We start from the raw sequence: 17,329 nt of genomic DNA on the forward strand, positions 1-17,329 counted from the left end.
CCGCCGTAGAAAGAGGTTAATTTGTTTGCATTGGCGAAGTGCGAGCTTGAATATGTATTCCCATTTGTTTTCAATATTGCACCACATCAGGAATAACGTAGTTCCAGGCTAGAACCGGCACACAACTATGTTTGTCATTTATGTTGAATAATAATAAAACCTGAAGCTTTTGTTAGTGTGTCAACAATGTTCCTATGAGATAAGAGATGTATACCGTTAATGGCATCAATTGGTAAAAATATAAATTTGTCAGGTTTTAGGGGTTCATAATTTTCGAGCAAAATTGTGACCACTAGTTGATGTACAGAATTCGTTTCTCAGCACCAGTGCAAATAGGTTGCGTAGTAATATATATCAAATCATCAGTTGAACAGACAATATACATTGGCTTATGTTCAGAGACAAAATTAATATAGAATGTTTGTAATATATTTGTTACAATTGTCTAACCACGACGTAGTAGTACGTTGTTCGCTAATGTATTTGATGTGTCATCTAAGAATTCAATGTTCGAGATAAGTAACCACGTATTATTAAAAACACTTACGAAATTTCTTGTAAAATCGCGACCTGCCATCTGCATTCCTGTGTCTAATAATCAAAAGCTCTATCGCAACCTGGAATGTTAGCATAAATCTTACCAAGACAGTCTTCTCTAGATTGTCAGTATTCCAGACGATGGTACTATTTACGAATTGACGCTCTCTCAGACCAGGCATCTACCTTCATAAGACCATTCAAGTAGGCTTTCTAGAAAATTTAGAAATAAATTCTCTATGTCGTGGTTTATTTTTGGTCTGCAAAACTGGAGCAGATTGCAAACGGTTTCTCAGTCTACTTAACAATAAGTAAGCAATACACAACAGTCACTACAACCAGATGAAAACTTCATTTCGCATGGTTAAACTTCGTAATATTGGTGAAAATAGTACTTAAAATTTAGTTTTTTAAGCCTAAAATAACTCAAGAAATTGAACATGCTGTTGCAAATTTGCTTAGACAGTATAAGACTTATACGAGATTTTCCTATACAGTTTAATAACATGCCATGATGGAGCTTGAAAAATTAGAAACAAATTCCTATATTACATTATAATATAGTTTTTCTTCTTTATGATAACATTCTTTTGTCATTTAGCGATAATTGTAACGGTAATCTAAGCTCGCGAATATACTACCCAGAATAAATTGCATATCCTTGGCTACACCTCTCAAAACTCTAATATTTCTATGTCAAATCTTGAAATATTAGCTTAATTTAATTACTAGAGTTTAATGATAAATTTTAATATCACTGTTGAGAGATTCAACTTTTATGATAATCAGGCGTGTTTTCAAATTACGACACTAAAATAAATCAGTGTCTATTTCTTCTATTTCTATTTCTTACATACTAAAGTATTACAAAACAACTTTTATAACTTATAATTATCACACTCAATAAAACTACAACTATGTCTTCACTTTCTCTACGCCAATGTTTGACAAGTCTCAAGATTCCAGCAATTGTTCAAAATATCATTTTCGATAATTTTGAAAACGGTAAACTAAATATATGACTTTCAAATGATTCCAATTAGTACAAATAAGTCTTTTTATTTTCTATAGATTAATTTCATGGATCATGGAAATGGAATTCGCGATAACTCTTATCTTGGTCATACAATTGTGACTCATTTTATACTTAATACAAGGCCAAAATTAGACCTGGTCAATTAAATTTAGCACAACGTCTTTAATAAAACCTCATTACCGGAATTCAGTCACAACTTGATTTATTATTTCTTGAATCTTTATTGGTTAATTAAACAAACTTTTATTCAAGGGCTTTACAATAGATATAGGATAGCCTGGAACAGTACTCACTCATTGTTATTTTGTCCTTGGTCACGTAGCTTCAAAGTAATATTATTTGCACACTGGCTGTGTTGTCGTCTTTCCCTTATTTTCATCTACTCATTTTATCCATCCCACTGGGCTGTTTCCTCTAACCTTTCTTCGTTTTGCGGCTCTAAATGTGTGATTAACCATTTATTGCATCGTTATTGAAAACAGCTAAATGATAATTCCCTTCATTTTCATTTAAAAATCTTTTTCGCAAGCTTCATACAACCGTTTTCTTACTCTAATCAAGTTTATTTTGCTACTTACCCGTAAATGTTCTACCAGTCTGTGATTACACTTTTTTGTCAACTTCCTAAAACTGTCTTGCAATGTATTTCTGGCATTAGCTCGGGCTGCTTTTCTACATACATTGTACACAGTTGTTCTTTGACTAGCAGTAAGTTATTAAGGTCAGGTCAATGGTGACTTTCAATCTCCCTTCTTAACATCATCATGTTATGGCTCTGTCTTCTAGACTCATGTTCCACATTATCGGACGTCGTGACAAGTTCTGCTTCTTCCCAATCAAGCCAATATATCAATAAATGGTTTTACTCAACTTTCCAATTGTTGAGGGTTTCTTGTTTTGATACTACAAAGTATAGAGCAGATGAGACTCAAAATGTCTTTCTTGGTGCAAATGTAATTCTGTGTGACATAAATTCCATGACAATATGATCTCTTCTTATGGTGAATTTACATTTGTAAAATTACTCCATTCCAAACATTGTTTTTTATTCTGATTAGAAGAGTTCAATGCCACAATATGATACCACTTTTGGTGTTTGCGACACGAGTAAAAAATGTTTGGGTGTATTCTAAATGAAACTGACTCATTCCGTATGCCCTTCTAAGAACTGTTTTGCCAATCGCTCATGTAAAAATGCATTCATTACAGGGTAAGATAACATTTCCAGCGAATGTGTCACCACTGCCGCGAAATTTGCCTTTGCATAGCAGATTCAAAAACCCTGCATTCAAAAAAGTGCATGAAACTGACATTTTGAGAACAGCTTCAGTCACTTTCCAATGTGCTGTTGAAAGAAACAAATAATGAAATCAAACAATTATATGACATAAATAGATATTACTATATCTTCAGTGTCCTCTTCTAAAGAAAAAAACTCATACAGACTTCATCTGCTGTTTACATCACAGTCAGGTGATTGATCAGTAATACTAATGACGTATACGCAATGTACCTATGTATTATATTTATAATATGCTTTTTGGATGAAAAGTAGAAGACACAACACACAATCTAGTCAGATTTAATCTAGTCAAACAAAGACAATACTTTGGAATAATCACATGTGATAGTGTGTTATGAGACGGTAGATGGAATCAAACAACTTGGGATGGTATTAATATAAATGATATTCAGCCCACTGTGCAGTACTATCTTTCTCATATGAAAAGTTATTTAAACCGCAGTCCTGTGCTGATCACAATAAATTAACTTCATTCAAATCTAAATATCAGCGCTAGCTATCTGTGGCTTTAACCATCTCGGTGGTTTGGACATTATCAAAGAAACCTAATGTTGGTGTGTAATGACTGGTTTATATCTTCTAACTATAGGAATTGATTTAATCTATTGCTGTGATTATCGAGGACGCCTTAAACATATATTTAAACAATGCTAGTTATTATGTCTGCCAGATAAATATGTTTCTGACGATGATAGGATAGTTGCCAATGTTCTATTTTCGAGAAAGGTATTTAGAGTAGCACGTCATCATTGTATATGCACAGTTTTTATGGCGTCGAACAATCAAAACGAAATTACAGACATATATAAACATAAAGCTGGGAATTCGAACTCACAACAGTTACTCGAAAATAATCAACGCCATGACACATAGCCATAAAATATACAGATTGATATAGCATGATGTTAATGCACTCTTACAACGACTAGGTGGACATGCGCAATTCGAATATCCGACTTTACAAACAACGTGTAGAAAATAATTCTGCACACAAATAAAGTCTAGAATATATAATAAACTAAAATTATAGACTAAAATAAAACTACAGACGGAATATGACTATCAGCTAATGTAAATTATTGTAATTTTGCGGGAAACATTTTCGAGATATTTTGAACTTGTATGTATTAGCAAATTATAAGAAATAGTTTTGCTTTGTTCTTCGCTTTATAACAAATCATTAAGAAAATTTGCATATTCATAGAATATTATAAAATGATTAGAAATCGTTTAGAATATTTAGAAATTGTACAAAGGAATCAGATTTGAAAAGGGCAAGATATTGGGTTACCATTAAAAAGTATATAGTCTAAACTTGTCGTTTGTGTCGTATTATGATTACTTTGTAAGATATTTTTATGATTTTTATTCATTGTTCAAATGATGATTAATAAAGTTTCACGAACGAGGGTGAGTTGTTCGTATTAAAGCCGTTGGAGTTTACTTGCTAGACTATTTTATAGTGGACATGTATCAACTTCGTCCCCTTCCTATTTTTTTTTTAATTATAGTATTATAAAAATATTTTCATAATTCAAACGGTCGTTTTTTTTTATCTCCCTCCTAATTCAGTACCATGTTTCAACCATGTAATCAGAGAAAAGCTTTCTGACAAATGTCTTCCGTGACCATAATATTGTGCATGTTGTTTTGTATAGCAATGAGCAATATATTCACATAAATGAGGTATTAGCAATTTCAAAATTGAAAACATTATGAAACTGATAAACCAAAATGACAATAATAATATGTTATTTTGATACTTAATTGAGTACTTTATGAAGAAATAGACAATAGTTTATACATACATTAGAATGCTTAGGCTGAAATGATTACACGTGCATACAAAGGTAGTCTGGGTTAATGTTGTAATATATTAGTATATTTCGCTGACGTCAACATATTCCGGGCAACAGTAAGTAAGCAGTCAAATTCATCTTCCACGAAATGTTTAACAAAAAAATACAGCAATGCTCATCTCTATATGCATGCTGTCTCATGTTAGATTATATGTATTCACTAACGTCTTACTATCTATAGTTCCTACAAGATATACAGCAAGATATACTTTTAAGTATATGTACATTTTAACTTATAAAAGCTAACATTCGGGACACCTGTGATTATTACAATAAAACAACTAGGACCATATACGTCAACATATACTCTTACAAAGAACATTAAAATCTTTAACTCTTTGTGTTAAACGCAAATGATCATTCCGCACACTGCTTTAGTAATTCGTGTGCGAAGTTTATTTATGGAATTCATACAAATTATTAAAATGCTGAAACAAACATGAGCAGACATGCCTAGTTTAAAATATGACATTAAAAGCACCTACAGCCATTGTAAGTATGTGGCGCTCAGCTACAGGTTGACAACTTCCTCAAAGTGTAATAGAAACTCACGTTGAAAGTGCGCCCTCTTCGACAGGGGTCAACAATGGTGAAAGTTCATCTTTAGTGACAGGCCTGGATCGCGTGACAGAGACTCGTCTGTGTACAATTGAGACGATATATTATAGAGCATACTGTTTCAAACACTGGTTATACAACAGTTAGACCTCTTCGACACAGACACACATCAAAATGAGAAAGTTTTGGAAGTTTACCGGACTGTTTATTGTCGGCATTGCAATATACATTGCATACACATCGAGAGACACCTTTGACCCAGGTGAGATAACACTATTACTTTGACGTCACAGTGTAGCCCTTGACAACATAGCAACAATGGTCGGGTTTTTAAGAGACCTAGACATGCTCGAAAACAACATGTTTTTGGCTTTTTCCGTGATAGGACATGAACGTGAAGCTATCGTCGGTTTATAACTGAAACCGGGGCCCTGTGTACGGAGTTTGCAAACAGCATTCAGTCTTCAGGAAATCAGTCACTTTAACTCTATTATTTTGCTATTGGTGAGCCGCTCCGCTGGGATTGCCCTTAACATTATTTTCGTGTGTGTGTGATTTCCTGTGTCTTCACCAATTAATTTCTGTGATTTATTGATATCTCCTTTCATTGCCGAGAAATTTGACCCAAAAGTTTGGGGTAAGTGTTCACCAGGAACGGCATTTTAACTTTTCTGTGTTTTTTTTTTTGAGGGGGAGGGGGCTGCTCCGAAATCGCTCAAACTTGGCAGGCAGTTCACACACACACAAAAGTGATTTTAATGGCAATCCTAGCGGAGCGGGTTGCCAATGATAATACTTACACTACGCCATCATCTGCATAACGACACATATTATTTTCATCCATTGTTTAGAGTCATTGTTTCTCTCAGAAGAATATAATGCAGCCCTATGTTCAGTTTTATAATAGGTAATCCCTATATTCATTCAACCCTTTACAGTGGAAAATTACCAATCACAATTAATCTCAGCGGTTAAGTAGAAGTCTGCTGTACAAAGTAGTTACGTTATTCCTACAGTTTAAAACACTAAATTATTGAATTGATAACTTATGACCTAGGCGATTTTTGGAGCAAATGAGTGTATTCTGACTATATTTATAAAATCTTCAAGGAAGCGTAGAGAAGGAACAAAACATCAATGTAGCAACCTTCCACCAAAAGGCATGCCTCGCAATATTTTTTTTTACTTTTTAAATGGCAGTGAATTAATAAGTAGTCATTGTCTGAATTCTTCATCAATTACAATGTATGTTTGGAAGTAGTTTAATAAGTTTTTATTTCAGAAAGCATACGTGGGAAGCGAGTAGTTGTGACCGGTGCAAGTACCGGTATTGGGGAACAAGTCGCCTACCAATATGCAAAGCTGGGAGCTAATATATTAATCACTGCTCGGAGAGAGAACCTACTTAAACAGGTGGGTGTTATCATTATTATATGCCATCTGCATAGTATTTTGCATTTAAGAGTGCGTTTTAGAGTTATTGTGAGTACCCTGTAATAATCCCACTGAATTTTATCATTTTGTAAGTATCCTTGCAATATATGCAATAAACAGGGACACGACTAAGACGGATTTCATGTTCAGTAAACGTTCACCATATTTGCATCATATACTTTAACACGGTCCTCTGACATTGAAATAATGTATATGTTTAATTATATAATATATATGTGTAATTTTCAAAATAGCCCCCATATGTGTGCAAGACTGTGTGCAACTTTAAATAATCGAATAAGACTAACAAGACACACACTGATTTCAACAAAATGCAATGGTTTATGAAACTTTTCATTGAGAGATATTTTTCATGAAAAGAAGTCTCTTAATCGATGCACTAGATGTTTTACCAGATGTAAAAAATATCTGTTCAATGTGTTAGAGAGTCTATGATATATGCAAGTTTGCATTATGATAGCGACTTCGCGTTTGCACATCGGTTCCCACGCCGTTGCACTATTGTTTAGAATCAACAATTTGAATGTTTAGGGTGGAGATTATAAACATATATTTCAGGAATGTTATAAATAGTTTATTTACCAATTGTATTTAATAGTGGAAACTTCGAAAGGCTTTAAAGCGCGGCTACGCGATCCCAAGGATTGCACCAGTGACTCATGGGAAATGTAATGTACATGGTCCGCCCAGTTCTTTACTTGGTTCAACGTCCACGGGGCCCATGTCATCTTTTGATAGCAGTTTTCTTGCTTGCATCATGGAGCTCCTTATTTAGTTCCGTGCTTCCACGAAACAGCGCATCGTCATAAATAATTGTGGTTTATTTGAATGACCCACACACACAATATGGTTATCGCACAGTACAAATTTTCCATAATGTATCTTGTCGGCTAGGCAATAATGACGTAATGGTTATTCAACGTTAAAAGAAAACAAATTGTGCAAACAAATTTAAAAAATCGTTATACAGCTGAGTTCGGCAATATACATGTATATATATTCCCAACTCACACGTCACAAAAAGGTTTTGAACAGGAATATTTTTAATATATTTTGCGGGATCTTTCAATTTATTTACTTCAAGACACATTTGTACTTTTTAAATTGTCCGAAACGTCCTATATTAAATTCGAGAGGCACACACGACATATTGTCGGGGACCTATTTGTTGATGAGACACTTAAATGAAACCCACTATGATCATGTCATCATGATCAGCCAGGCCCTTCACTTCCGCCAAATAACCAAACTAGGCCAGTACTCGCAGCTTAGTTCGTCTTCAAGTTGTCATTGACAAAGGGGTGAAAACAATTTTTTCCCTTCTCGTAACTGACCTAGTTCACCTCTGTTGAAATCACCGATGGAGAAATAAGAATCGAGCAAGTTTACAAGAGAACGTCTTTCTTTGCGGCATACACCAAGAAAGTTCAGTATTGAAATGCTCACACACAGTCCCTCCCCTCTCGTGCACACCCCAGCTCGTGCCATCCTCCTCTGCTCAGGCCGGACCACTTCATAGAGCGCCGACGACGCCCCTGAAATGTTGCGAACAAACAGCTTACAGCATAGCCTGACGAGGTCGCGTGAATTGTGCCCTTTGCGGTGCTCCGAACCCAACACACGCCTGTCAGAACGATGTAGTATTTCACTTCCCGACGATTTTTTGTCTGTACCAATCAAATTGCAGGAACCTCTGGTAGTGAAATAATGTGTGATAAGGTGCTGGCAAGTTTCGTCTCAATGTTTATCATCTTATTGAAACAGTCTGTGATTTCTGTCGACAATGCAAACACGGCTTTTATCTTGTCGACGAGACATGTACTATTCTATCAGACGTTAGTGAGGTCTGATGCCGTTCGGCCGGGTGGGGTCTACTCACGTCTAAATGTCAAGACTACTCACATCATATTTAGCACCATAATATCACTTACACCATCAACTCCGTCATAACATTAACATACCTAGAGATTCAACAAACAACTCGGGATTAAAACCTCATTTTGAGCAGTCAAAACGACTGTTTGAATCGTGCTTTCTCGTCGCTTTTTCCGCGGAAATAAAACTGAAATCGCTGCGAACTTGTAAATTAACATCGAAATTGTATATATGTTTGTGTGGGACTTGAAAATAAAGCACCACAGGCGTCAAAATTGTCGAAAAGAGCACCCCGAAGCGATGATTCACGTTTGAGTGTCATTTGCATACTGGAAACTGGCGACAGTATTTCCTTTTATACACCCGGAGCCGCAGTTTAACCGTAAGACACATCCCTTGTAACTATGTGATCGTGCCAACGACTTCTACGATTGACTGGTCACGTGTTTACTCTACCACGCCTTAGAGACTTGGCTTTTAAAATAGAAAGCTTGTACCCTTTTGTAAGAGAGAGGGAGAGAAATAGGTCAATGAAGCTGGACTATCTATAATAAACTAATGTCTATTCCTTTTGGTCGCATATGGTATCTCTATATCAGCCAAGCGAGACGAAGTTCCCCGATCCTCGAACAGAAAGTTTCTGTTCATGTTGTATTCCCTTTCAACTCATCTCATAGATCTAACTCAAACTGATTTCAACAAAATGCAATGGTGTATGGAACATTTGGTTGAGATTGAAATTTTCATGGACCTCCTGAGATATATATATATTTGTTTAATTTGTTTTCCTCCACCTAACAACTGTTTTGCTCACCCTACTCTACCATTGGTTGACCACTCTATTATTCGAACCTAATTATTGTGTTTCCTGTATTTCGAAGTCACTATAAGGTGACATATTCTGAAGATAATAATAATTTATTTTCTGTGCAGGTTGTAAAGAAATGTTTAGACTTGGGGGCGCAATCCGCAAAGTACATTTCACTGGACATGCAAACCATTAACGAGACTGGTAAATTGATAACTGAAGCTGAGAAGACACTCGGTGGATTAGATTATCTCGTTTTAAACCACGCGCTCTACAACGTGGAATTATGGGATGGCGATATCGAGGGACTTCAAGCACTAATGAATATCAACTTTATTTCCTATGTGAATCTAGCAACCAAAGCACTACCCATGCTGTCTAAGTCTAATGGTAGCATAGCTGTAGTGTCAGCTGGTGCTGGTAAGTCATTCCTTGTTGTGTTTTCCATGGAAATAACTATGTGTATTAATAAACCGGTGCGGGATTGTTTCCGGTGAGTCTCTCGGACCCCGTATTCCAGCAGTTATCAAGTTGATTTGATCCGTATAAAATGGATGAAATTCTTAAATATTATTAAATACGTTGTTCAAAAATATCTTCGTGCCATCGAGTGTGTATTCTCTAAATTGTCGACGAACTTCCAATACAATACCAAACGTCCTTATTGTATGCAGTTATTAAAATCTGACTTATTATGACCAATCAGAGGTAAATCTTATTTGAACTGTGGTAGCACATTTCAATACCTGATGCCCTAATTCTTTTTTTCAAATTTTATATTTACTTTCGTTTCGCATTGTTTGAACTATAATTGAAAATGTTGAAATAAAGCTACTATATTAAATCATTTAAATGTGTAGTATGTTCATGATACCGGTCACTTCCCCAGTAACTTGGCGTTTGGCAGTTTGTCTATGACATATAAACAAATATATACTTTTAAAGAATGATTTTGTTCCAACAATTTGTTGAAAGTTTACTCAAGCTTAAGTCTTCATTGACACTGATGTCTTAATTGGCCACACTTTTAACCCACCAATTGTCAATGCGGGTTCATTAACCCGTTCAAATTCAACGTTGTCTGTGAGTTCAAGTTGATATATTTTCAAACTCACAACTTTCATTTGGCTCAATTTGTTTGATACCAATACACACCAATGCCTTTTAATTGAATGTTCATTGATGACTGTCACAACGAAATCAGTTAAAGTGTGTGATTACAATGTATATTGTTTTATCCACAATACCTACAATGTCGATAGATAATAAAGGTTGATTACCAAATACAACACTCAACAATGAATGCAACCCGATTGATTGTTACGAAACGGACAAACGGACTAGTATTAAGGAAGAACATACCAGGTTTTCAGTACATCAAATATGGAAAGAGCGGCTACTGACAGTGTTCATTAATTGTCCACCATTTTGTTATAATCATTGTGTTGTTGTTGTTGTTTTTCATTGCAGGTTTGTATAGTTTGCCTGGTCTTGTTGCCTATTCTGCCTCAAAACACGCCTTAAATGGGTTCTTTGAAGGATTGAGACTTGAACTCAAATATAAGGAAATCGATGTAGCTGTAACATTGCTTTTACTTGGTGGTATAACCACTGATCATGTGATTGATATGATACCGAATTGTGACACATTGGCACATTTTGGTGATCCAACTGAGGCTACCTCAATCATCGTGAAAGCCACGAGTTCCAAACAGACATGGGCTTACTACCCCTGGGCTGATGTAAGAATCATGGAAATAGTACATACTATTTCACGTGATCTATGTAATATCATGATAGCAGACTTACTGTTCCCAATGTTAAGAATGATGAAGATATAGTATACACAGATAAAACATTACTTAAACACCAAACGTAAACCAAGTGTCTATCATATCGAATAAATACATCTGACCGTGTGGCGTCAGCAGATGCATGAATGAAAGTGTACAGATTGCTATTAGAATATATGATTTTCTGTATATGATTTCACTAAAAATATTGTTAATGTTATATAAAATCGTGGTTGTGTTTCAAAATTACAATTTCTTATATCTGCATTTACGAAACCATTGTACTTAATCACACGTGTACTCCTGCCAAATACTTATGCACTCAGTCATGTGTTGAAATAAATAAAGCCGAGTATTGTTTTTATCTAAGTTGGAAGTAGTAAGGACTGTTTTATTTTTCTAAATATGGAAGAATTTACTTGGGAAGCTGAAATCAACCTGCTTGGTATTGTGATCGCCATGAAAAATGATTAAATTGGTATGGCAACATATCTATAAAAATTGCAATTTTAAAGCTAGCCTGTATTGAGATTCACCGGAATCATGGTTTTCAGGAACCTAGAAAAACCCAAATCAACAGATTGTTTCATGCCACTCAACTCGTGTGGCTCAATATACTATTAGTTATATTACTTTTTTGTTATTGACCTGTACTACAACAGAAAGTTCAGAGCAAGTTCAATGTTTTATATGTAATGTGTTTCTTTGTTTAATTGTAGAGCCATCTGTGAAATGTGGTGTCATAACCTCTGCATTATTGGTGTTCATTTCTGATACTTTACTTTTAGTCATTGTTTTTACTTTTAGTTATTGTTTTTATCATATGCTTATTAGAATGATTTTCTGTAATATCATCACAACATACAAAAACTACCTTTCCATCCTGACGCCTGAAAATTTCGGGTCCTTTCCACGCTGAATAATCTGTTCACTAGTAATAAAATTATGTATGTATGCTACATACAAGGATGTTATGTGGTAACTAATTACATATGTATAGTGTTACTGATCAAGATTGATTAAGGTTCTTATCATAAACACGTTAATAAGCGATATGACCATGATTATTACAAAGCTAGTTGTGGTCATCAAAGACCAACATAATGTTGTAAGCCAATCAATATAGTCTTTAATTGTGCCGTCTTATGACAACATTGCTGCAAGTTAAAGTTTTTGCACACTTCATATAAATATCTTTAGACTCTTATCTAGTTCATGCAGATCAACTGCTACTGTCTCAAAATGAAAACTAACTGCCAGTTTTGTTTGGTTTGTTTGTACATGAAACATGTTTCAAAGCTGTTCATCACACCAATCAGTCGGTCGGTCTTACACTTTTTTTTATGTTGTATACCAGTACTTTCAAGTATTTTAAAGCCTGTCAGCTGATGCATTGCCGACAATACGCATCATACGCATCAAAATGAATATGCTTCGTAAGACAGATCAACAATATTATTCTTAAACACAAAATCATGTGCAGTAATCAACGTCCGCATTTAGATCTGTAACATGCTTGGCCAGTCAAGAACAATGTAACTGCTAATGATTATTTTCTTGCCAAGATCAGTCACTAGCCGACACACAGCTACTTCATTTTCTAACTTTGGTATACAGTATCCGACCTCATTGCCAATGGGTTCTCGTAACTATGACTTTGTATCATCATTAAAACTCTGCTACCATTTGATACTGAACAGAGTGTCTATAGGAACAAGCTATATTTCGTCGTACAATATGGATTTCCATAGTGTCTTCATCTATATTGGGTTAACATTGTAATTAGTGAATATTTGGAAAATTAGGAATCGTTTCTGAATTAAAATATTGAACATTTCAAGTAAGAAGACGTGAATTTTGAATATATTATTAACACAAATATGTCAACTGCTCAAATTGAAAAATTACGATTTTTCGATGATGCCGTCACAGCGTCTCGTCTTTTTCGGTGGTTATTGTAATTGTTCATTTCATCTCATAGTTGCAATATTACACTAGTATATAAGCTCACTTGTAACGTATTTAATGCTTACACGTGTGTGCTACCAAGACTATACTGGCCTTTCTTAACAGATAATTTTCACTTCCGACTATGTCTGTAGTACATTAATAAACTAAAAACATACATTGTCAGACTGCCAGACTCATGATTCCAATGATTGATGGGAGTTGGGAGATGTAATCCGCGTAGGTTGGAAGTATTAATTGATTATGCCTAAGTTTATGTGGTCTCTTTAACATACAGAAACTTGATAATTAGAATTCAAGAGAAGGATCGTAGTATTTTATTGCATGCGTTTTTATTAACGCAAAAACATTTAGGATATACATATGTAATTATAATTTAGTTTTCACACATAATGACATATCGAGCATGGATGTATTTTATATATCCTCCACACTTCAAAATTTTCACATATTGTCTCGCTATTTTTTTATAATGACAATTCTTAAATTACCGATAAGAGGTGATACTCGTCTGTTTAAACAAATGATCGTTACAGATTATTGGGTAAAAATGGAAGAATAACAATAAAAAAGTTACTGTGTTATTTCTGAAGTGAGCGAGAACAAAATTTTATAACCCTCACAGATTGTAAGCATGGTTTGGAAATTCTCTATCTGTCTTTTCCAGGAATTGATAAAGAAAACTGAGACACCAGTCTGACAAATCGGGAGAGATAGTATGTATGATCTCAATTGGCCTTATATCATACCACGGATAACATGCAGTTGTTAGTCTTGCTGCAGCGCTCTTTACTATCGCCATTGCAACATGCTCTGGCTTGGCCGCTAAGTCTATAAAGAAGTTACCACTGTCCATCTGTTCAGTGAAGCGAATAAATGTGTCTGTAGCAATATTTCCCGGGGAGAAAATAGTAACCGAGACATCAATTCCTTTGAACCGAAGTTCATGGCGGAATCCTTCAAAAAAACCAACTACTGCATGGTCTGCTGCACTGTATGTGACCATTCCAGGTAAACTAACAACACCTAAGAATAGAAATGAACACACACTGTGAATCAATTCTTATGATATTTACGTACACGCACATACACTTCTGATTCAACCATAATTCTTATATTTTGTTATTTCAGCCCTTTTTTTCTGGCAAAGTAATCTTATAAAATACGATTGTACAATAAACATATTGCCATCGTGACAGAGAGGTGTTTCCGTTTTGTTTTGTTTACATATCAGAGTGCTAATATTTCACATTAAAACGACTGTTCAATATTAGATAAAGTATATGTACACACGCTGGCCAAGCTGACATTTACAAAAAACTCAACAACAGAATCTACCTGCTACTGATGACACCGCAAGTATGCTACCGCCAGATTTGGACAACAGAGGCAATGCCTTTGTTGCCAGATTTACATAAGAAACAAAATTGATATTCATCATCTCACGGAGTCTGTTCATATCCCCGTCCCACAAGTCCCAGAAAAAGTTTCCATGGACTAAAATTAGGTAGTCCAATCCACCAAGTTTCTTTTCAACTTCTGTTATTAATATACCAGTCTCATCGGTGATCTCCATATCTACTGAAAGATAATGAGCTGATTGAGCGCCTAACTCCATGCATTTTGCAGTGACCTAAACAAGTAAATTATATAAAAATATATTTGTTAAAACTTGCAAAACAGAGACTTCATTACATATAACCCTGAAACTTGTATTTTTAAGTTTGTTACTTATATCTTATATAACTATTACAAGTTAGTTCATTATGTTTGATGGGAAACTAAAAGGCACAACTACTACTATGAACGAGTCTTGACTGATACAGTTGCCTGAACTGACAATGGGAATGTGACCAACTATGGGATGATATCAAGATTACCGGTTTATGTAAAAGAATTCAGAGAAGGCGTTGTACAGTCAATCAATCATTATTGACTTTGCTTGTTTGACTATTCCGAATTCTGTTATGGTGTAAAATACGACTGGCCATTCTATATGAATATCGTTTTAAACTGATATTAATAGTTAATTTACGTTGGAAAGTAAGAAAGCTCGATATGCACAGATGAATTATTTTTTTGATGCATGATTAGTTGACAGCTGAGAATAGGTAAAATATCACGAGAGACAATCTATATGACATCACTAACCTGTTTCAGTATGTTCTCCCTTCTTGCTGTGATTAATATATTTGCTCCAAGTCGTGCATATTGGTAGGCGACTTGTTCACCAATACCCCTACTAGCACCAGTCACAATCACACGCTTTCCACGCATGCTTTCTGTGAAACAAAAACACAATAAAGGATAATATGAACAGAAAACACTAGTCACTCTCCCGGAACTGCCTCGATTCATTGGGAGCAGTTCGTGTACACTTTTGATAACATAGTAGTGCCACAAGTATATGTTACTATACAAATACCTCTAAGGCCAGTCGCTCAAATATATTACCGACATTTTTACCGTAACTTTTGTGCAATCTTTTGTGCAATCTACAAATAAGCCTTTCAAACTTGCTTGCAGTTCCATTGTTATGTTTGGTAACAGGGCATTTGCTGTATGCGAAACACATTTGTGGAATGCCCTACCGAAACATGTAAAAAAGTGGAGCAATATTAATGAATTTAAGGTACAATTGAAAATATATTTGTTTAAGACAACATATAATTATTATTTCTTCGGTACACTTTGTAGTTATCATGCGCTCTTGATCAGTTATTACTGTAAATAGCGCAATACAAAATACATTATCATTATTATTTATCATTATTATTATTATTATTATTATTATTATTATTAAACGGACTAGTGGGACACATATACTATAGCACTGGAGTCATGCGAAGTATGGATTGAAGAATAGCTGACTTCCCTGACAGCAGCTTTAGTACTGTACTAAATGCATTTTACAAAAAAACATTATGGTAATTTATTCATGGTGCGTCAATTCCTGTGCTCGTGAATATTCATTTCTTGCTATGTCAACGCACACTAAAAAGGACAATATTGAATTGTGGGAATACCAAACATAAGGAATAGATGTAATATGCTATCAGTGAATGAATCGGATGATATTGCAGCTTATTAACAGAATAACTATTTTAAATAGATTTTGACACTTATTTGGAGGTTAAACACCTACTTTTTATGCACTTTCAATGATTTCATCTTGATAAATTGAAAGAATGTACTCATTCCAGGTTATTTAAGATTTATTCCCATATGCACTCTTCATGCCTATTTAATGTAATCACTAGTTAATTATATCGCAGAATATTCGGTATAAATATCTGTCGGTTTACACCTTTATAACTTGTTATATTGGGCGAATAAAAGCTGGGACAGTGTTTGAAAAAAACTGAACATTTAATCCTGACCCAAAAATGAAATGTGCTGGTTGTTGCTTCGCAGAGTAGGATGTTGAGTGTTAATAGGATTCAAGACATAGATCTGAGATTAAACATCTCATGTTTATGCATTTTCAATCATTTCATCTTGGTAAATTGAAATAATGTATTCATCACAGGTTATTTGAGATTTATTTCGGTATACACTTCCTTATGGATAATTAATTTTGATAATTTGTATTAGTTAAATTTGAGGAATAAATATAACCTACGATATTGCAAATTTATTTGGCTGTAAATGCCTCTCGTTTAATTAATTTCCCAATTTCTTTAATTTCTTAATTAATTTCCACTAGTTAAATATATCCTAGATTACTTTGGTATAAACACCTGTCAGTTAAATAATTCACATCATTTGAATTTGTTAAATCGAGAGAAAAAATAAATACATAAAAGTATCTTTGAATACAGCATGTGGCAGTCAACTATTATAAATAAATATTTCTTGGTAATTCATGATGGTAAATGCCAAAATAATTTGGTATACAGCTGACAAAACCTCTCTACGTTAGGGGTTCTCATTTTCCTCATGGCAATTCAAATTAAAGCTTTTTGTCAGATTAGACGAGTAGAAACGTGGTATACACCCAAAACTATGTTTATTCTTACCTGCATCGAACGAGTCTCTCAAAGTGAACGCAATGTAAACAGCAAGCAATGCAATAAATGCCCCAGATATTTTCCAAATATTTCTCATGTTAATGTGTACCAAGCAGCAACAGAGCAA

At 34.6% G+C, this 17,329-nt stretch overlaps 2 protein-coding genes across 2 annotated transcripts; one reads left to right on the top strand and one right to left on the bottom strand.

Annotated features, from left to right (window-relative positions):
- The first annotated feature begins 5,347 nt into the window (after window positions 1–5,347).
- Window positions 5,348–11,383, top strand: LOC100374485 (hydroxysteroid 11-beta-dehydrogenase 1-like protein). The gene is made up of 4 exons (XM_002738340.4): window positions 5,348–5,555; window positions 6,576–6,706; window positions 9,557–9,851; window positions 10,902–11,383. Exons 1-4 carry the CDS (start codon window positions 5,468–5,470, stop codon window positions 11,270–11,272), a joined length of 885 nt encoding a protein of 294 aa, XP_002738386.2. The 5' UTR covers window positions 5,348–5,467; the 3' UTR covers window positions 11,273–11,383.
- A 2,428-nt stretch (window positions 11,384–13,811) lies between these two features.
- On the bottom strand, window positions 13,812–17,299 carry LOC146747530 (hydroxysteroid 11-beta-dehydrogenase 1-like protein). The gene is made up of 4 exons (XM_085497334.1): window positions 17,212–17,299; window positions 15,344–15,474; window positions 14,531–14,825; window positions 13,812–14,218 (listed from the first exon to the last, which is right to left on the bottom strand). The coding sequence occupies exons 1-4, from the start codon at window positions 17,297–17,299 to the stop codon at window positions 13,812–13,814; spliced, it is 921 nt and encodes a 306-aa protein (XP_085353460.1).
- Between the last annotated feature and the right edge of the window lie 30 nt (window positions 17,300–17,329).

This window comes from Saccoglossus kowalevskii, chromosome 3 (genome assembly GCF_978046115.1).
Source record: "Saccoglossus kowalevskii chromosome 3, keSacKowa6.1, whole genome shotgun sequence".
Lineage (NCBI taxonomy): Eukaryota > Metazoa > Hemichordata > Enteropneusta > Harrimaniidae > Saccoglossus > Saccoglossus kowalevskii.